The sequence below is a fragment of the Haliotis rubra genome, unplaced genomic scaffold (genome assembly GCF_003918875.1).
Source record: "Haliotis rubra isolate DU_JTF1 unplaced genomic scaffold, ASM391887v1 Scf73, whole genome shotgun sequence".
NCBI lineage: Eukaryota > Metazoa > Mollusca > Gastropoda > Lepetellida > Haliotidae > Haliotis > Haliotis rubra.
In genome coordinates, this window is record NW_025767446.1 from 862,564 (window position 1) to 884,033 (window position 21,470).

The window sequence follows — 21,470 nt, forward strand, 5'->3', positions numbered from 1 at the left end:
GCAAAATGCTAATTATAAAAGAATACTCAACCAAATTCGTCTTCAGGTCGTTATCGTAACAGAAGAGGAATGTCAACCATCAATGCCATTACATCAAATATCCACAGAGGTGCAGACGACAAGAAACATGCATCCCAAACTGACTAAATATCTGGCATTCGCAACGAATATAAATAGAACCTATATAATATCACCATGCACTTGGCGGCCATAGCCGATACATGCTTATTAATGGCGTAAGCATCGAACAGTGCCAGGAAAATAATCAATACTTTCCGATGGGATTTGCGCATCAGGGGAGGTAACTCTTATTTGCCCGTGGTTTGGTGAAACCACAAGCTGCTGCACAGCATTCAAACATTGATTTTTGTGTCCACGTCGGAGAAACTCACGAGTCCATATGTTGTATGGTGCGTAGAAGTCTGTCGCGCGTTTAATGTAAAGACGTGGACAGGTGAGAATAACGCATCAAGGGAGATAATAATGGCAATGTGTCAAGTTTGTCCAGAAGAACAGGCCCCATGTGTTAATGGCTGTACCTATATAAGTAAAAGTAACACTTCATTCGTAATGTATCGTATCATTGGAAACGCATTTTCTAAGATCTTTTAATAGTTTGTAAAAGCAAATACACAATGACATCAGAAAAATATTCTTGTATTACCCTCATTGTAGAAACACGTAAAACCATTCAAACCAAGAAACCATATTCAAGCAAAACGTTGTCTTGGAAACACTTCCTGAAACTGCACAATTTTTCTACAAAACATTTGTCGGTTAATGAAAGTATGAAAGATATGCAAATTGTATGAATCCGCCCTGCGGAAACAGCCCACAGTCAATTCACATAAACTGGACAACGAAAACATAGGATGTTTACAATACTTTAATACGAAAATTAATTATATGATTCAAAGCAAACAAATATTACATGGGTACGATGCGTGAAGCCCATATCTGATGTCCCCAGTCGTGATATTGCTGGAATATTGCTAAAAGCGGTGTTGAAATAAACTCACTGACTCCAACCTAGTGTTTTACACATTGACTGTCACACAAACACACGTTCACTGATTACCAGTGTTCAGGTGAAATGGTTAGATTGTGTTACAAGTCAACATAAAGTAAACGAAAATTGTAGAATAGGCCTACCAATCAAGTGACTTATTAACATGTACTGTATACATTAAGTTGTAACTCATTAAAACCAACAAATACTTGTGGAGCATTTTGTCATTTGTAAGGTGCATTATCTGGTCTAAAGCAAGTGACACACAAAGATGCCTGCATTTCAATGTCAGTTCCAAGACGAAACTATTTAATCTTTGTTCATCAAATGCGCTTACAGTTGGCGCAGCACAGATCGCGAATGTGTCGAAATTTCTGGGATGTCAACCGGGTATGCACGAAAACAAACACTACGAAATGATATGACCAGTAGGCCTACCGTCGAATTGTCAGAGTTACTTGACTGACTGACTGAGTTTAGTTTTACGCCGTTTTAGCAATCAATTATTCCAGCTACATCATGGCGGGGGACACCAGAAATGGGCTTCACACATTGTACCCATGTGGGGATTCGAACCCGGGTCTTCGGCGTGACGAGCCAACGCATTAACCACTAGGCAACCCCACCGCCCCTCAGCGTTACTTGAACCTATAAGGGGTACGTGTGTGCATTTGGTGCCACAAACGTCTGCTTTAACGTGGCCATGGCATGAAACAGGTGGCGTCATGTAGGTCCCATCACTATAATCAGGCTCGTTCGTAATAGAGTAGGCGTATTCATCGTTGGAGTGAGTGAGTTACGTATACGCCGCTTTCAACAATATTCCAGCAATATCATGACAGGGATGAGGTATGACGACGATGCAGGTGAGGTGAAATTGGGTTTAACGTTTTACTGAAAAAGTTCATAGTAAAAAATATAAAATATAATTAAGACCTTCTTCCTTGAAGCTGAGGAAATCTAGAGAATATTTCGCTCATATGACTCCGAGTCGACCAGTCCTTGTTGTACCCATTAATGTGTATGTGCAGGCTGCTTGTTTAACGTCTTTTGCCCAGTCGGGGATCGTTGTTTGAAGCTGGTTTTATAAGTGCTTTGGTGCACCAACGGAGATAACGTGGCCCGCAGCGAAACATGAATGGCCCCACTCAGACACATTATACTGACTCGAGACGACCAGTCTTTGTTGTACATCGTTAATGCCGAGCGCCAGGCAGGGATTCAGCAATACCCTATTTTAACGTCTTTTGGTATGACGCGGTCGGGGATCGAACCCGCGACCTTCCGCTCTCCGGGCGGACGCTCTAACCACTACACCATGGAGGCGGTCGGAAGTAATGTGGGCGTCAGTCCTGACGAAATCAGAATATTTTTTAACAAACGGCTCTATATGAATGTTTTGAATATGCATTGGTAGTGGCGCATTCTCGAATTTCGTGGTTATTTCCATAATGGTATGTAATTATATCTACTGAACGATGGGTGAGTGAGTGGATGGGTGGATGGGTGGGTGCTTCGGTGTGTGATTGTGTGAGTGAGTGAGTTATGTCACGCTGTGTCAGCATTTCGTTGCAGGACAAAACCTATTTCACTTCCATGCAATATAGTCGACCATCTAATGGTTGTTTGTATGTTTGTTGTATAACGCCGCACTCAGCAATATTAGGGATCGTTCATAATTTATGACTGGGGTGTGTGTGTGTGATGATTTTAAAAGGGTCGCAGATTTTGTTCTGGGGGCTAGGGGGTCAGCAATTTTGTACATAAAAGTATGTTTAAAATTATGCTTAGAAATGATAGGAAGGGGAGGGGGTCATTGAGTTTGTACATGACATGCAGGGGGGTCACTTATTTTGTACATAATTTTTGGGGGGGGCCATTCACATTGTACATGCTTCTCCATAAAAATCATCATCACCCCCCTAGCCATAAATTATGAACGGTCCCTCACAGCTATATAATGGCGGTCTGTAAATAATCAAGTCTGGAACAGACAATCCAGTGATCAACAGCAAAGGCATCGAAGCTACACAATTGGGATACGATGACATGTGTCAACCAAGTCAGCGACCATGACCACCCGATGCCGTTAGTCGCTTCTTATGAGTAGGGGCCCCTATATACTACTCTTATGACAAACATGGGTTGCGGAAGACCAACTCTAAGCCGGATCTCCACGTGTCTCTTATGGTTGTACAAAGTATTTATCAAAATGCACGTTGACGTATAAATGACGCTGACTTGGTTGCCCTAAGTGACATTTCAGACCTAAAATGCAAATCGCGAGTCAGACTGAACAAATCACAGACCGACCAAGATCGACACCGTTTAAAGATAGTATGGGATCAATTTCAACTGAGCGAACAGCCTTTATCTTCGCTTGCAAACTTTTGCAAATCTCCGGAAACTTTCATAATAGACTTATTTGAGAGTGGTGTTTAATATAGGTTGCCTATATCACTGACCATCGCTCGTTGCCCTCGATCGATGAAGCTATTCCTGATAAAACCAGGTTATCACTTGACATTGTAAGCCACAGCTAGCATATTGTTTTATGTTTGCACCTTCAAGCGTTTATTATTATTATAGGATATTTATATAGCGCACATATCCATGCAACCATTGCTTGCTCAAGGCGCTGGTATTTGTTTCCCTCGATTATTATTATTATAGGATATTTATATAGCGCACATATCCATGCAACCATTGCTTGCTCAAGGCGCTGGTATTTGTTTCCCTCGCTTGCACCTTCAAGCGTTTGTTGTGTGAATTAAAAATTATTAATTTTGACAGTTTTATATCTTCAGTCTATATAAAATTAATTCTGGCAGTAAAATGTAGATTTCAACACCGTTATTTCATTTGTTCCTTATCAAGCTGTTATAATCTATATTCAAACGTTGGTGCACTAGTGATAAAGATGTTGATCACCCATATTTGTTTGACGGAAATCTCGAGTGTATTGTGGTTTATGATCTTTACAAATTATCGGCTACGGGTCACTGGATCTGTCAAGCTGTATTTCTGGTAATATGATACAATCCATTTTACTCATGGTGCTGTTTCTGGGATGCTGTCAATATTAAGCATATATGGTTACGTCATGTGCTTATTAATATATGAAATAGGCTTCATGGACAGGAGTTAATGACCTCAGATAATCTGCCCTTGATCTCTCCCAAGACCAAGCAGGATAACCTAGTACTTAGTCCCATTTGATTATTCTTATATATCTTACAAGTGTTACATAAAAGGCAGTTTATAATTGCATAAAGTTGTTAAATAAATTTGAGTTTATTTCTAATTTTATTCCAAGATTTTTTCAAAAGTTGCCACTGGTAATTAAATCTCATTTGTTGTAATGAGAGTAAACTCATTGACAGGTAGATCTAACATCTTGACAAGTTTACGCCCGCTCAGGAACTTGACCTGTGAACAACCACGCCCACTCGCGCCTCGCATGACAGTAGCGTATGTGGCGAAGAAAACTAATACAAGGGAGATAATTTGCAAACAAAAAGCCATCGAAATACTCGCGTGTAACGTAACCAAAAGAAAAACATGGCGTCAAAACACCGGCTCGCTGTTATTTCAGGGCATTTACTTGGTTCAAAATCACAAAATGTAGACACAAGTAATGGCGATCGCTCACAGGGAGTTCAACTTCTGGCATGTGCCGCCAGTGACAACAAAGTGACTGTCGGAGAAGAGGCACCAACCATCCCCAAGCGCAGGTGCGTGTCTGATCACCTGGAGACTGGTGTGAACGCAAAATTCTGCACGCTTGTCACGTAGAAATAGAAAGTGCATTGACTGCATTGTGTATCATATTTTGGATGTAATACATGCTTAAATTGTGTCATGTTTACTTTTAAATGAACCAAGTAGCATGTGGTATCTTACATGTATGTGATCTGCAACGGTAATAGACCTTTAGGCATAATATGAACAAATCGAAGTAAACGAACCTTCCTTTTTTGTGTTTATGGTTTGATTGCAATATTTCAGTTTGTTAGTGGTTTAAATTGCATTTCAAGAAAATGACATGTGGAATTGCATTGAGCCACCTTTAAAATCCAGTATCCTATATCGTCGGATTATGTTTTCAATTTCATGCATAAAACTCTATGTTTATTAAACCTTGTGCTATAACGAGCGTTGTGGCATCACAAACAGATCTTTGTATATCTTTGAATGATAGCATGTTTTAACTTATGGTTATCTTTTATAAGTGAGTGAGATATTTTACAGTTGTTTATATGATTAGCAAGAAAACAAAAATACTTCCTGTGCATCTGAAAAACCACAACATGAGGATGAGAAGAATTGATCTTTTGCGAATGGTCAGTGGCAGCTGTTGTTCTGTAGGATTTCCATTTCAGAAGAAAAAATGAAAACAGATTATATAAACATATTTCACTGTTTGTCCATCCAGTCATAAGATAAAGTCATATTTTTCTTGTACAAGGGCTCACAACATGAGCCTCTTATGTATCACATTGCATACTGATCTATTTTCCTTACTTATAAATATTTGAATCCCTGATCAATCATATCCTCTGCTAATATAACACATCATGGATTGCTTATCAATGAGCATTGCTAACCATTCTGACAATATCTGACAAATATGCATGTATGTTTTGAAGTTCATCTTCATGTATCATGATGTATATAACGAAATATATGTATGACATAGAAACACAAATCAGGCTCATCAATACATTTTGGAGAATCATTTCTCAAATAAAGCTATCTCTGTGAATTCATGACTGTACAAGTTACTGAGCATTCAAGTTGATTATTTGAAGGGTGTTTGTGCATGTCAATGAGTTCATTTACTCTTTGTACCGCATCCTCCTTGTAAGTTGTATATATATGAAAACAATCATTAATTTTCACCTGTAAATGATACTCATGTCATCGTGTATCGAAAACAATCATTAATTTTCACCTGTAAATGATACTCATGTCATCGTGTATTGATATTTGTTTGCCGGACAGAATATTGCAAAACATCAATACTATTAAGGTTGCGGCCATAATCATATGCAGCCAATGAGTGGTGAGGTGACAGCTGTTGTCAATTTCAATTTCAGACAGGAAGTGTTGAAATGGAATGGCTGGGGTTACAAAGATTCCAAGTTTCTTATCAACAAAGATGGCCATGTACAGTTCTCAGGGGAGAGGTAAAATTTCACTGTATTTCCTTCAGTCAAGAAAAGATGTATATTAGGGCAAATGTCCAATAAAATTTCACAAATGAAACGAAATATTTTTGAATTCAGGTTCAGGTAATGTAAGACATGTCATCATGATCATCATGTTTTTTTTTGTATCTTATAGTTTCCGGTGTTCATTTCATTGATGTTAGTGACAACAGAACCAACAAACAGAAAAAGACTAATACTTAGTTTTGGATAATCATGGATCAAATGCAATACTAAAATAAATACATCTAATTTAAAGGTCACATGCCACGTAAAACACAAATTTGAAGATTCTGATACCTTTCGGTATGGACTTGCGAAACAAATCATCAAAAATGCAAATTCAACTTATAAAGTTGAAAAATAACGCGATGAAAAACCCGCACAAAATCGGAGTTCAAACGATTTGATTTGCGTTTGTACGCTTATAATTTTGTTTATATGTTTTTTTCATAATCAGCAATGTATATTATATGTCATGAATAAGTGATAATTGTGTTTTAATTATGTTTGATTTTTTGGTTGCATGTGACCTTTAAGAAGAAATTGTTTAAAATATTTCCAAACTTTGGTTAAAACAGTTATGTTTCTCCTTCAGTTTTCCTGCCCCTGGCACTTCATTTAAAATGCTATATAACCCTGTACATATGATTGCTCAGTGAAAACGAGTTGATTTATTGATTTCAAATTATCTTTTATTTCAGTATAGATGATAGTGCTTTTGTAAGCATTTGCTTCATCGTGGTAAATCAGAAGCAAGCACAACTATTGAGCCAATAATGAAGTTGAAATCCATGTCAAGTCACTCTTAACTGATACTTCAGCTCCTAAAATGCCATGTAAATGACTGTCATTGTATGTTTTCACTATGAAGGTACCAGCTGAGTGGCAGCACTATGCCTGCTCTCAGGGACTGGATGAAGGCTACTGTTGGCATCAGTCTGGAGCATAAGTCCCCAGCTCAGGTGAGTACCAAACACTAAACTGCACCGGATTGTTACATCCTTTCATCTTGAATGATACAATGAATACACAATGTCATCAGAAGTAACACATGTTGTATTTGGGCCTACACTTTCTCAGTAAAGTACAGATTCTAGTACTTTTGACAGTTCTGTTGGGTTGAGTCCGGGATTCAAACCCACACTCTCAGTGTCAGTGACCTAATCATCAGCACACAAAATCAGCCACCTAACCCACTCAGCTACTGTGGCTTCCACCAAACGGATACAGCCCAAGACTTGATCAAATATTAAAACAGATGATTAAACTAGTAACCTGAAAATGATTTTATTGTTTTGTTCATAATCTTGTGAACCCTTCTTCTCAGAAAAGTAATTCTCATCAACCATGTTTACTGTAAGAGTGAGTGAGTGAGTGAGTATGGTTTTACGTCGCTTTTGGCAATATTCCAGCAATATCACGGCGGGGGACACCGGAAATGGGCTTCACACATTGTACCCATGTGTTTACTGTAAGAGGATGTGTATAGGCCAACAAATCTCTAGAATGAGATGGAAAATGTAGTCAGCCTTTGGCAACCCTTTTTATTAAGGACAAAAGAATACTGTAAAAGTGATCAAATTACCTGATCGACTGCCAATAATGAGAACAGAATTGAGCAAATACAATATTATTGTTACCAATCGTACAGTATAAAGATATACCAGATCATCATTACCTATTGATGATTTATGTTGGTGTGTATTGAGTCCCTGACTTGATCGTCAACATCTATTCATGGAATGTTTTTATGTGTTTCCTCAGCCTGAAATGAGTGCAGCTGACATCCCAACACCAATCAAGAATGAAAACTATCTGTCTGAGCTCAAGAGATGCAGCATCCAGTTCTCTGATGATTGTCAGGACAGGCTGTTCAGAGCACATGGTGAGTTATAGGTGGCTCTTCTACATCATGTTATTTAGGCTGCCAATGAAGATAGCAATGGCAGCATATTTTTAGATGTCCTACCAATAAAATTAGAACTACTTAATGGTAGACATATTTGTTGGAAGTACATATGTGTACTGTTGTATGGTGCTTGTAGTACGAGGCAACTAACAGGATCGGGTGGTCAGGCTCGCTGACTTGGTTGGCACATGTGATCATACCTCAATTACGTAGATTGATGCTCAAGCTGTTGATCACTGGATTGTCTAGTCCAGACCTGAATATTTACAACCGCCACCATATAGCTGGAATATTGCTGAGTGAGGCATAAAACTAAACTCACTCACTCACTCACTACTGTTGTATTGAAAGTTTAGTACTGTATTCACCATATTTAGCTCCAACAGGTTCACCAATAACACAGGCGCGCTACTAAGACTTAACGGTTAGGTGACTGTTGATATTTTTCCACGTTGCAGTTACTGCATTAATTTATCTCATTCTGCATTTAATAAATATCATCTTTGCGTCTTAAGGCGCCTGCAGATAGATCATGCCAAACAAGGGGCAAAACATGGCAGAGAGTCCAGATATTCCATCCAGTCAGCTGCTAGCGATCGACCCTCTCCCGTCTGGTGTTCTGCTAGAGACCCCTGCGGCAGAGGAGCGATGGGGCGCGATCCGTTACCTCGAAGAAGCGACCGGCCTCCCCAGACATCCCGTCATTGCAGACCAAGGAACTAAGGGGCCTCATCCGTGCGTCTCAGCAGATTGAGGACACCAGGGCAGCGCGAGACTTCAAAGGGAAATCACGAAGACAGCAAGAACTTTCTCAGGCCGAGATGGTTCCAGCAGCAGAATTGGGCCTCTACGATGATCAGCTGATAATCATCCCGACTACTCGGCAGAAGAAGCGACCGGTGTCAGCGACTGTGACTTCTGCAGAGATCACCATGCAGCCTGATGCCTCTACACCCGGCGTCAGGCGTCATTGATGTGAACCCCATCGCCAGAAAGAGGCGCCCGGCGACTTACGACACAGATCATCCCAGAAGACATGATCGCGGCGGTTTATGAACATCATGGAGGACCACTACAAACTGCGCCAAGCGAAGTCCGAAGCCGAAGGCTCCAACGTGAACAACACCCAGAGGCACCCCCGTCAGCGTAGCAGCCAAAGGCGATGTCACCTTCGCGAAGGAAGTCCGCACCACCTTGGCGAAGGACCTAGATGTACAGCCTTCGCTAAGGCCTTAGCGGGCGGGAGAGATCATCACCATCTTCGATTTCATCTCTGGAATATGGACTCAGACCATCAGACATCACGGAGGCCTTCGGCGAAGGTCATATCATCGATCCCCGGACCAGGCGCAAATGAAGCTGAGGCATTCGCGAAGGACATATGATTCCAGATCCTCATCATCTAGAAGAACATCGAGGGACTGCCGAAGAGCTTCGCGAAGCTATCAACACGAAGTCTCCGAGAAGATCATCCCATAGGCGATCTCCACTTACGTTTCATCACCAGGCCGATCACCCGTCAGATCTCCACATAGAAACGCGACAAGTCAACTAGATGCGCCACAAACCTCATCAGATATACAGACAGCTACGCGAGTCGAAGAAGCATCTACAATTTGTTGATGATGATGGTTTTGAGGATGATGGAGGAATCATATTTTCTGATGCAGAGATACGGTATTGGATGGTCAATAACCTAGATCTCACATCACCATCTAAAAGTGGCAATACAAGCAGAGCGTATTTGATGAAGGAAGATGATCCAGATGCAATCACTCTACCCCGACGACCGATTGCGGCAGTGCCACAGAATCTAGATGCAGCTTTCCAGAAAGCTACTGAAAGTTCAGATACCACATCTGCCCAACTTTCAAGCCAAGAAGTTCTCCACGCATAACATGGACTCCTTCTACAAGGCCCAGGACATCGATGAGAACTATTAGATCATCAGCGATGTAAAGAACAAGATTTACAAGATGGATGATCGCAAAGTTGGCTCATATAGAAACCATGGCGAGGCGATATGTTCTTTGGGTTAAATAGATCTAGGACGATCAATGAGACTCTTATTACTAGATTCGGGGATTCCACGACGGAAGATGATAGAATGATTTATTCTGCCTTACTTATGCAAAAGAAAGATCAGCAGTTTTAGCGGATCATCTTACATCTGTTTCAGCAGCACTGACCTTGGCTCGTCGTCAAGGCCTCCTGCCTCCTGTAATTGGGGAGAACTTTTACAGCCCCACTTTATACAGCCCGTGGTGCGACAACATCCATCTTTGGCGGAGAAATGCGACAAAGTCGCCAAGGAAGTCTCTAAGGATTCCAGGGAAGTCCTTATGATTAGATCGATGGACACACTAGCCAGCGTCATTCGGGTCAGACTTCACAAAGATACTCAGGCAGATCTAAGTTCACTTGCGGGCCTACAAGAGCAAGAGACAGGAAGATAGCCAGCTCTAGAGGTAAAGATTCTTTTTAAAATTAAGCCCATATGGCAACTATAGAGGAGGATCAGGAAGAGGTTCCCAATTATAGACGCTGAAACACAGGTTGAACGACTGGAGTCTTCCACCCCAGCCGTTCCAGTACAGCCAGCTCAAGTGGGTGGGCGCCTCCAACTACACTGGGAAAACTGGGGAATATTGCAAGACCCTTACGTCTCCAACATTCTTCAACCGCAGTTTTAGTATCCCTCTACAGGCCAAGCCTCCGCTGACAATCAAACCCCCAAGTTCGATTTACAAAGCGCAACAACTATAAAGATAAGAGGCTGTTTCATCACTCCTATCCAAACAGGCCATAGAAGTAATAAGATCAAGCGAAAGCGTCGAACCAGGTTTCTACTCCCCAGTTTTCCTAGTTCCCAAGAAAAACTCCCGCGAGAAATACAGACTCATCTACAACATGAGGCTTTTTCAACAAGAACTATCTACGCAAACCACCCGAAGTTTCGCATGATACATTTACCTCAGTTAAGCCAGATGATTCGTCCCTATGGACTACATGGGCAGCATAGATCTACAGGATGCCTACCTGCACATCCCCATTCATCCCGATTCCAGGAAATACCTACGATTTACTCTAGAAGGGCTACATTACCAGTGGAAAGTACTCCCATTCGAATATCATCAGCCCCTGGCTATTCCACGAGGATACGAAAGCCGATTATCAAATTTCTACATCGTCAAGGGGCTCATGAGTGCATTTTACCTCGACTGACGGGATACAAGTAGATCAAGATCCACTGCGTCTCAAACTACAGTTAAATTACATCATAAAAGCTACTAACACAACTAGGTTGGTTAGTAAACTTACGCAAGTCGGACCTAGTACCATCGCGCAAGACCTGCAGTTCCTAGGTATTCGATTCATCACAAATCGCAACCGTATTATGGTACCAGAAGACCGTTGGCTCAAGATACAGCAGACCATTCCACCAGCTCTACTCTCTCCGTTACCACTGCGACAATGGCAGAGCCTACTAGGTCTTCTCACATCAGCCCAAGACATGACTGTCACAGGCAGATTACAGTTCGTCCCCTACAGGTCCTCATCAGCGCACATCTCAATGATGTACAACCATTCAGTCTACGAAACATCTCAGACCGCATCTACTATGGTGGACCAGAAATCGAATGTCTGCGAAGGGATTTGTTTAGCAGAGCAGAATACAAAACCCATCTGTATGTAGATCGTCACTCCAAGGTTGGGGAGCTCATCTCACCAACCACCACGATATCAGGGTTATGGAATCAGCAAGAATGCAAACTCCATATAAACAGTCTAGAAATGAAAGCTGTAATCAACGCCATTCTACATTGGAGCACATTTCTACAAAATGCGGCCTAATGATCCATACAGACAATTAGACAGTGGCGTTCTACATAAACAAGCAAGGCTCAACGAGATCGATGAACCTTTTGAACCTAAGCTTTCAACTGTTCGATTTAATACAAGATCTAAATCTACATGTCAGAGCAGTGCACATTCCCGAGCCAGAAATATACTAGCAGGCGCTCTCTCTCGGCCTCATCTACCATCACCCGACAGAGTGGATGATCAACAGGGAAATTTTGCACAGATAATCAAGCAATTAGGCGCCGCTAATAGACCTATTAAGCCCGCCACGCGATTCAACAATCAGCTACCGACATTACGTGTCACCAGTCCCAGACCCCAAGCTTGGGCAGCGGACGCTCTAAGTCTATCATGGGAAGGCCTTAATGCGTGCAGCGTTTCGCCGCCAGCAATAATACCCTCAAGTATTACAGAAAATCAGACAAACACAGAGCCTACAACTCACTTTGGTGCGCCCTACTGGCCGGCCAGAGCGTGGTTTCCCATACTAATTCAAGAAATCGGTCAACCAACACTGGAGCTACCCAAGCGCGCAAACCTGTTAATTCATCCTCACACCAAACAGAAGTGCACGGAAACCCAGCAATGTTCCAACTACACGTATGGACTGTATACAAATGTGTTTAAACAAGAGAGGATATTCTGCCAGAGTGCAAAAGCAGTCAACGCTTGCTACGTTACTCAACTTCGTGGCTTGCAATGCGGCGACAAGTGGCACAGTTTGAAAATTATGCAACAAAGAAAGGGTTTACAGCAAGAGAGGCTCACAACCTCAAGTGGCAGACTATTTGTGTTACCTACGCCAAAACAAACATTTAAAAGGTTCAACGATATCAACATATCTTGGCGGCTTAGTTCTGTAATCACCATGAGAGCGGGTGTCAAATTGACAAGATCTCCAGAGTTACTGGCCTTACTACGAGCTTTCCGATTGGAGGACCAAAAGCGGAAGTTCCACGCCCAGCTTGGGATCTGAATGTAGTGTTACAACACCTCGCGAGTGAGGTCCTATGAACCTTTGGAATCGACAAACTTTGAATTTCTCTCACAGAAAACACTGTTTCTGCTATCGCTAGCCACAGCAGCAAGAATGTCTGAAATTCACGCTCTGGATTACGAGAGGATACAGTTTGATGACAATCATAACACACAGCGCACCTCGGATTAAGATGGGATTTCATCGCGAAAAATCAACTGCCAGGTCAACCAGACAGATTATTCCACATCCCGGCTATCCTCTATTCTGGGATCACAAGATACACAAGACCTATCACTGTGTCCGGTAAGAGCACTCAAAGTTTATTTCGACGATCCAAAACAAGGAGAAGATTTCTCAAAGCGTTTATTCATCCCCTTATAAGCCTCTGAATCAAACAGAAGTGTCACGGACCTACAATATCTATTTGGATAAGGACTGTCATTCTCCGTGCCTACAAGGCGGCAGGCTTGGACCCACCAACAGCATCAAATCCACATGAGATCAGGGCACTGGCCTCTACCCTAAAGCCCTACACGGTAACTGTTCCTTGAACACGCGATTATGGAAGGATGCTATTGGAAATAACATGGTATTTGCTAATCACTACCTAAGAGACATCACTACAGAAGATGTCTCTGGCATTCACCATTTGGGACCACTGGTCCTCGGCTCAGCAACTGACAGTCCCTCGTGAAGTTAAAATATTATCCTCACAAGATTAATATGTATTTTATACATACTCATCTAGCTTATAACTCTCACGGAGTTTTAGGGCTATGTATATATGTTCAGCTTAAGTATTCAACCTTAAGCATATACTTTGGTATAGTCAATTTCAGTGCCTCTATCAGAGTCACCTATATATATATATATAATTTATATGTATTGTTCAATATATTCATAATGTAATTCCCCTTTAATGGCTTTATATAACCTATGGTTTCTTTATACAGGAAACATCCTAAATCTAAGACTTCATGAAGTTCCGTGAGGGAGATATTACAGTATATCTATACAAAATCACTAATTATAAAATCCAAAGTATTCTATTACCCACCTCCGTTCCGTGGGATGCTACAAGCAAAAGAGCATGAGTCAGGATAAGGAAAAATATGTAATTTTTAGAGTAAAATTGATATTTTATACTTATCCTGACTCATGAGGTTAACTCCCTCCATCCTCCCCACTTAACACTTTGGATTTCCCTGTAAATTCAAGTGTTGGGCTCACTAAATCAGGAGAGAGTGAGGCACATGGGCCAGAGGGTGGCGACACCTTTCCCGCCAGGGAGACAAAGGGGAGGTAACTCGTGGTGAGTACCAATTAGTGATTTTATTTTGAAGGGAGCTTCAAATAAGGAGATACAAGTGTTCCACTATGTTCGCAAGAAGAAGAAGACAAGCAAAAGAGCATGAGTCAGGATAAGTATAAAATATCAATTTTACTCTAAAAATTACATTTTTGTGTGTATAATACAGATTTTCTTTAATGAAGCAGAAGAACTAAAGGGTGATGTCAAGAGTAACTATGAAGAAAAATTGTTATTATTTTAACTCATCCTAGCTATGTTATGCACTCTCTCTGGTTCTTACCCTCTGACAAATGATACGAGAAACCATGTGACTCTGGACTGCTCACTCGTTGGGAGTTTGTGTAAAGTATAATTAAGTGGTTTTATGAAGAAAATGAGCAATGAGGCCATCCTGCATGTGGACTATGCCTCGCAGAGTTGTCTTCCTCCTAATCTGGATGTGGGGTGGGGTGGCCGTTATGCCGAAGACACATGTTGAATCCCCACATGGGTACAATGTGTGAAGCCCATTTCTCGTGTAACCTGCTGTGGTATTGCTGGAATATTGCTAAAAGTGGTGTAAAACTAAACTCTCTCACTCTCCTAATCTGTGACCCACCATGCAAACATGAGATAAGTACATAACATGAGATGGGACATGTTTAAAAATAATTGAATTATAACAGTAAATATGTTTTAAAGTTTCATTGATGTATCAACAACTGAATGTGTGTGCATGATAACTGTCTAATGCCTTGTGTAGAAATCACAGATAATTGCCTTTAAACAAGATACAATGTTTTCTGAGTTATTAAAGTGTTCAAGTTTCCTTTGGTTTCAGGACACACTCTGCATGAGATGTTCGTACTCAGAGAGGGAAAGTTCAAGAGAATACCTGACATTGTGGTGTGGCCATGTAAGTACATGCAGATGCACATAGTCAGTTAAGATTTCATAGCTCCTCTAAATAACAAGTTGCATCAATTTAGATTTCTTCAAAATGAGCCCATTTCTGTCCTTCTGCATTGCTAAAAGCGTTCACATTTTATCTCTTACATTTTGAAACCATGACCATGTTTGTGATTGTTTTTTAGCATTGTTTTCAGCTATCAGTAACATTGGAGCTTCATCAGGCTAATCTGAAAAAAAACCAACAAATTTTGAACTTTGAATTTGTCTTTTGAATTATGCATTGAGTTGTGGGTAACTGAACAGTAACAACGAGGCTTCAGTAGATTATGTTCAGAGCTCAAATGGTTTGTTCTCTTCATCTGAGGGCGGTGGGGTAGCCTAGTGGTTCAAGCGTTGGCTCGTCATGCCGAAGACCCCGGTTCAAATCCCCACATGCGTACAATGTGTGAAGCCCATTTCTGGTGTCCCCCGCCGTGATGTTGCTGGAATATTGCTAAAACCAAACTCAGTCAGTCAGTGTCTTCATCTGAGAATGTCGGTTAGTCAAATGGTTGAAGTGTTTGGTCATCATACTAAAGATCTTGGCTTTGATTCCAGAAAAGGTACAGTTCCTTTCTTGTCATTGTTGTCTGTGATGTGTTAGGAATATTGAAAAACAGCTAAAAGTCATCCTCGCTTACAGGTACTCTTTTACCCATTATGATTAATAATCAGTTACATGATATTATCTTTTCAGCTTGCCATGCCGATGTTGTGAAGATTGTCAACCTTGCATGTCAACACAATGTTGTCATCATACCATTTGGAGGTATTGTGCTCCTTGAGACTTTCCACATTCAGCACTGAATCGGAGATATGATTCATTGCCAATACTGTGCTCAACATACTATGCATCTTCATCAAATGAAACACAGTCATTTTCTGTGAAGACAAAACATAGGCTGTCCATCCTTCTTGTTGTCCTTGTCAGTCATTGAATAAGATTTTCTGTCCATTAAGACAGATCTGAGGCACCAGGGCGGCAGGGTAGCCTAGTGGTTAAAGTGTTCGCTCATCATGCCAAAGACCCTGGTATGAATCTCCACATGGGTACAATGTGTGAAGCCCATTTCTGGTGTCCCCCACAGTGATATTGCTGGAATATTGCTAAAAGTGGCATAACACTAAACTCTCTCACTCACTCTAAATGTATCCAGTCCTGTGCCTATATTTGTTCACGTTTGGTCTTTCAAGAAGAGGGCTGCACAACCTTCCATGTACTTCTGTAATAGCAGACATCTGTTGAAACAAGATGTGTATCAGTATCATATCAGAAGAATTTAGTCATTTTTTGCAGATTGACACTGCGAGTGGAATTAAGAAGTTTAGACTTGTGGTTTATGATTAATGGCGTTATTGTGGTTGATATGTGTATTGCTAGACTCGGTAGGAAACAGTAATCGTTCCGATAAATCTCCACTAGTACCCTAGATGCATCTACGGTGCGGGCCATTTTTATTACCTCCCTTTGCTGGCTTTTCATCCAATCAGGTGTTTTGCTGGGAAGTTGAGCGTACCAATCACAAGGCTTCTCTCATAACTCACTTTCACCTCTTTTATCTAACAGATTAAACTTGGCAACACAATTGTTGCAAAGGTACTCTGAAAGAGGTAGAAGGAGTCCTTGCATATATCTTTTGAAGGTTTCAGACCTGTCAATTTGTCTGTATGATGTTTTCCCCAAATCTGAGTTGCACAGTGAGCAAACCTATCTGTGGCTGTTATCTTTGTTGACACTGGCAAGCTCAGATGTAACGGTTTATCTGATTGGCTTCTGTGAGAAGGCAGACCCAGCAAAGGGAGGTAAATTATCAGGCCGCATCGTAGATGCATCCAGGGTACTAGTGGAGATTTATCGGAATGTATACCTTGGAGATTGTCAAGGATGAGTTTTTCTACTCTTGAACTACCAATCTGTGACTGTCTGACCCTTGTCTTTCTTTGTTACTGACGTTATTCAAGTTGTCAATTTGCCTACCTACAACAATTTGACACATGCCATTAAACAAACTTGTATGAGTGGTATGTTTACTGTTCTTTTCAGGAGGTACGAGTGTGTCGGGAGCTTTGGAATGTCCAGAAGATGAACAAAGAATGATTGTCTCACTTGACACATCACAAATGGTGAGTTGTGTAAATGTGGCATGAGGACATTTGATTGGTTGGTTGGTTTGTTGTTAAATGCAGCACTCAGCAATAATCAAGCTATATGGCAGCCGTCTGTAAATAATCCAGTCTGTACCAGATAATCAAGTGATCAACATCATGAGCATCGATTTACATAATTAGGATACGATGACATGTGTCAACCAAGTCAGCGAGCCTGACCGCCCGATCCTGTTAGTCACCTCTTACGACAAGCATGGGTTACTGAAGCCCAATTCTAACCCCTATCTTCACGGGTCTGAGGACATTTGACACTACCAATGCAGAGAGTGACACGTTTGTCTGGAATCATTAACTGCAACGTGACCTTAACATACATCCCAGAGATTGGAATCACAATTATGTGGCAAAGCCCATACTTCTTCATCCACTAAAGCTGCTGTGGGGATCCTGGGTCAGAGTGTTTTCCCAGCAACTTATGCTTGTTGTACCAAATTGATTAGGTGGTTTGTCTCGGTGGCCTGTTTGAAAGCATTATATAATTGGTTTGAGTCATTACTCTCAATATCAATCACTGGATTGTCTGAACTAGACTGTTAACAGGCTGCCTAAATATGGCTGGAAACAATTCCCCTCTTTAAAATATCATATTACTCACAATGCCTCTGTACTTGACATATCTGTGGACATATACATTTATTTTATCCCCCGCTGCGTGTTTAACACGAAGCTGGGGGATATAGTATTAGGCTCCGTCCGTCCATACGTACGAATTGGAATATCTTAAGAACCGTTGACTAGATTCTTTTCATATTTGGTACCTAGTTTCATCAAAGTATAAGAAAGGTCCATGTCAGGTTTGGTGACCTTGACCTTCATTTCAAGGTCACAAGGGGACCTTAACGTTTTACCCTTGTCAGCGAGATATCTCAAGAACCATTCACTGGATTTTCTTCATGTTCAACCCCAAGCTTTACCTAGGGACGGCACAGGGCCCAGTCGATTTTGGTGACCTTCACTGAATTTGCAAGATCACAGCGACACTTTGAAGATTTCAGCATGTTAAGCTGCATGTTAAGATTGTCAGTGAGATATCTCAAGAACAGTTCACTGGATTTTTCTTCTTAGATTTTCACCAAGCTGAATATTTTAGGGAAGGCACATTATGCGATTTTGCATTACCTTCACTTAATTTTCAAGGTAAGACATTGACACTTTGAAGATTTCAGCATGTTAAGTGTTAAGATTGTCAGTGAGTCTTAAGAACCATTCACTGGACTTTTCATCATATTTGACACAAGCTTCATCAAGAGAGGTTGCACTGGTCCAGTCGATTTTGTTGACATTTAACTTAATCTTAAATTACGGCGACACTTTGAAGATTTCAGCATGTTAACCTGCATGTTAAGATTGTCAGTGAGATTATATCACCTGAGTGACAATGCTTGTTTTATTAGATCTTAGTGTTAGTTTATGGGTACTATTTTCAAAATGGCTTTAGGTCTAGACTACACATATTTTGACAAAGATCTTGATTAAATGATTTGAAAACTAAACAAAAGAAGATTCTTGAATTGCTAATGGAGGCCTGCTATGTATGGCAGTACTTCCCACAGGCTGTGGACAATCAGGTCCATTTCCAATGTATATTCCAATATTTAACCCATAACTCTCATTTGCAAGGCCTCATGTTAGCCATGTTAAGGCTGCACAATTAGAAAACATATGGACCTTCTTTTTGGCAGTTGCGTAAATAATGCTCTCATTGGTTGGATGGAAGATCATTCCGACGTAACCTGTAAGATTTTATTGTTGGGGTAGCAAGCACTAGGAATTGTTTTTAATGAAATTGAATGTTATTCTCACCATGCTGCAAGAAAAATATGACAAGCTGATTGCTGATGGAACAGCATTTGATCAGTCTCAAGGAAAACAGCATGTCTGTGTTTTGTATTCAGGGAACTGTTTTCATATCATGTCAGACCAGTTCAGATTAGTTTCAGGAAGATATGTTTCATTTCAGAACAAGATTCTGTGGATTGATGAGAAAAACCTGACATGCCATGCAGAGGCAGGTATTATCGGCCAGGACTTGGAGAGACGAGTGAGTTTATGAAGAGTTTCATACAGTGATACGTTTTTTTCTGTAAAATATATTATTTCATACTCTTTCAATGCCCCTCCAGCATTTTGTTAATCAGCTATGGAAAAATGTGTTGTAATTAGTATTTCTAGTTCACTAGTTAATATATACACGTCATACATGTTCATTTAGCTATCTTTTCCTTTAAACCTGCTCTGAAATATTTGTAGTCAAGAAGTTTTCACATGTTTACACATAGATATGTGTATCTCAATACCTATCATATCATGATCTATGTGTTGTGATACATATTATATCATGACCATGCTGTATTATTTGACTGCAACAATTAAACAGTTGCTACTTCTCAGACATGTCAGAAATCTATTGTCATGACTTCAAACTCGTATGCGCCGCCATATGAGCTTAAATATTCTTTTCCCTGACCAATTTCTCCTATGTTTCCCTGATCGTGTTTCAACACCCTACCCTACTCATGGGTTCCATCAAAGTGGTAAAAGTCTGAGACTACAGGCATTCCTCCCAGATTAAAATGACCAAATTGTGATATAACTACCCTATTCAGCAAAGTGGTAAAAGTGAGACTACAATTCCTCCCAGATTAAAATGACCAATTGTGATATAACAAAGCTCTGTCAAATCCCAGTTTGCCTGTTTCTATGTTTGCCAACACCCTACCCTATTCATGGGTTCCATCAAAGTGGTTAAAGTCAGAGAGTACAGGCCTTCCTTCCCAGAATAAACTGACCGGAAATGATAAAACAAGCTCTGACATTTCATCCCCAGCTAACAGCTAAAGGCTACTGTACTGGACATGAACCAGATTCCATGGAATTCAGCTCCCTTGGAGGCTGGGTGGCAACACGGGCGTCGGGTATGAAGAAAAATATCTACGGAAATATTGAGGATATAGTGAGTATCCCTTCTAATTTTATATCTTGCTTATTATGTTATTATATTATTTGTAGAATTCAGGAATGAAGTGTATTGTGACCATACCAGCATCTACTTAGATGTACTATCTTAAAGGGAAAGTAAACCGAAAGAAATGATGTGAATGTTGTGGAAAATGAATTTTCCAAGAAATATTTAGTTGTCAGTGTCCAAGAGAGAAATATTCCCAATACTTGTTGAATGTTCAAGTGAAAAGGCTAAAATCACATGCTCAATGATCGTCTTCCAGGAGAAACGTTTTTCAGGGCATGGCCTAAAGTTAACAGCACAGCCGTGTCTTTTTTTAAATTGGTATTGCCTACTATAAGAAATCAAAACTGAAAGGAAAGACACAAAATAGTTGGCTGATGGTTTTATCAAATAAAGCAAGAGTGTAGTAGTGTTTTTTCTCCTTAGATTGTCCATGTGACATTTGTGACTCCTCGAGGTGTTCTGCAGAAGAGTTGCCAAGTGCCCAGAATGTCATGTGGGCCGGACCTGCATCATTTCATCATGGGATCAGAAGGTTGTACCACTCCTTCAAACACTTGTTGCAGTCCTTCCTCACTCACCCCTCAATGACTGACCCACCCACCCACTCCTTCACAGACTATTCACTGACTCGCTCACTGACCACTCACTCTCATTCACTGACTGCTCCTCACTGACACTTACTCACTCACTGACTCACCAACTGACACTTGCTCCCTCACTCACTCACTCACTCACACACACACTCACTCACTCACTCACTCACTCACTCACTCACTCACTCACCTCACTCACTCACTCACTCACTCAGGGATACCTAGGTCTGTACCTTCTATCATGAGAGCACAGACATTGGCCCATGGCAAATTTTGCTTCAAATGACTTGACATGACTCTTGCATCAAATGCAATGTTATAATACTATATTATATACACTCTGAATTTTTTTTTTAAATCTGAATTTAATTTGTGATCCTAGATAGATCTTGGCTACTTTTCAAAATTAGTTTTGTGGCAACCATGTTACAGGGACTTGCAAAGTTGACTTGCATGTTGACAGCACAGTTTGTAATGTTGTACTGTTGTCCAGGTACCCTGGGTGTTGTTACCGAGTAACCCTC

The 21,470-nt window shown here is 40.8% G+C and overlaps 1 protein-coding gene across 1 annotated transcript in view; it reads left to right on the top strand.

Moving 5' to 3' along the window:
* The first annotated feature begins 4,537 nt into the window (after positions 1 to 4,537).
* The window catches only part of LOC124259569 (alkyldihydroxyacetonephosphate synthase, peroxisomal-like), a 29,367-nt gene continuing 12,434 nt past the window's right edge, over positions 4,538 to 21,470 (top strand). The window contains exons 1-10 of the mRNA XM_046693721.1: positions 4,538 to 4,743; positions 6,109 to 6,198; positions 7,094 to 7,184; positions 7,987 to 8,107; positions 15,107 to 15,181; positions 15,914 to 15,985; positions 17,261 to 17,340; positions 19,346 to 19,426; positions 20,213 to 20,338; positions 20,777 to 20,885. Coding sequence (XP_046549677.1) covers positions 4,571 to 4,743; positions 6,109 to 6,198; positions 7,094 to 7,184; positions 7,987 to 8,107; positions 15,107 to 15,181; positions 15,914 to 15,985; positions 17,261 to 17,340; positions 19,346 to 19,426; positions 20,213 to 20,338; positions 20,777 to 20,885 — 1,018 coding nt within the window. The 5' untranslated portion in view covers positions 4,538 to 4,570. The remainder of the gene's footprint in view (positions 4,744 to 6,108; positions 6,199 to 7,093; positions 7,185 to 7,986; positions 8,108 to 15,106; positions 15,182 to 15,913; positions 15,986 to 17,260; positions 17,341 to 19,345; positions 19,427 to 20,212; positions 20,339 to 20,776; positions 20,886 to 21,470) is intronic.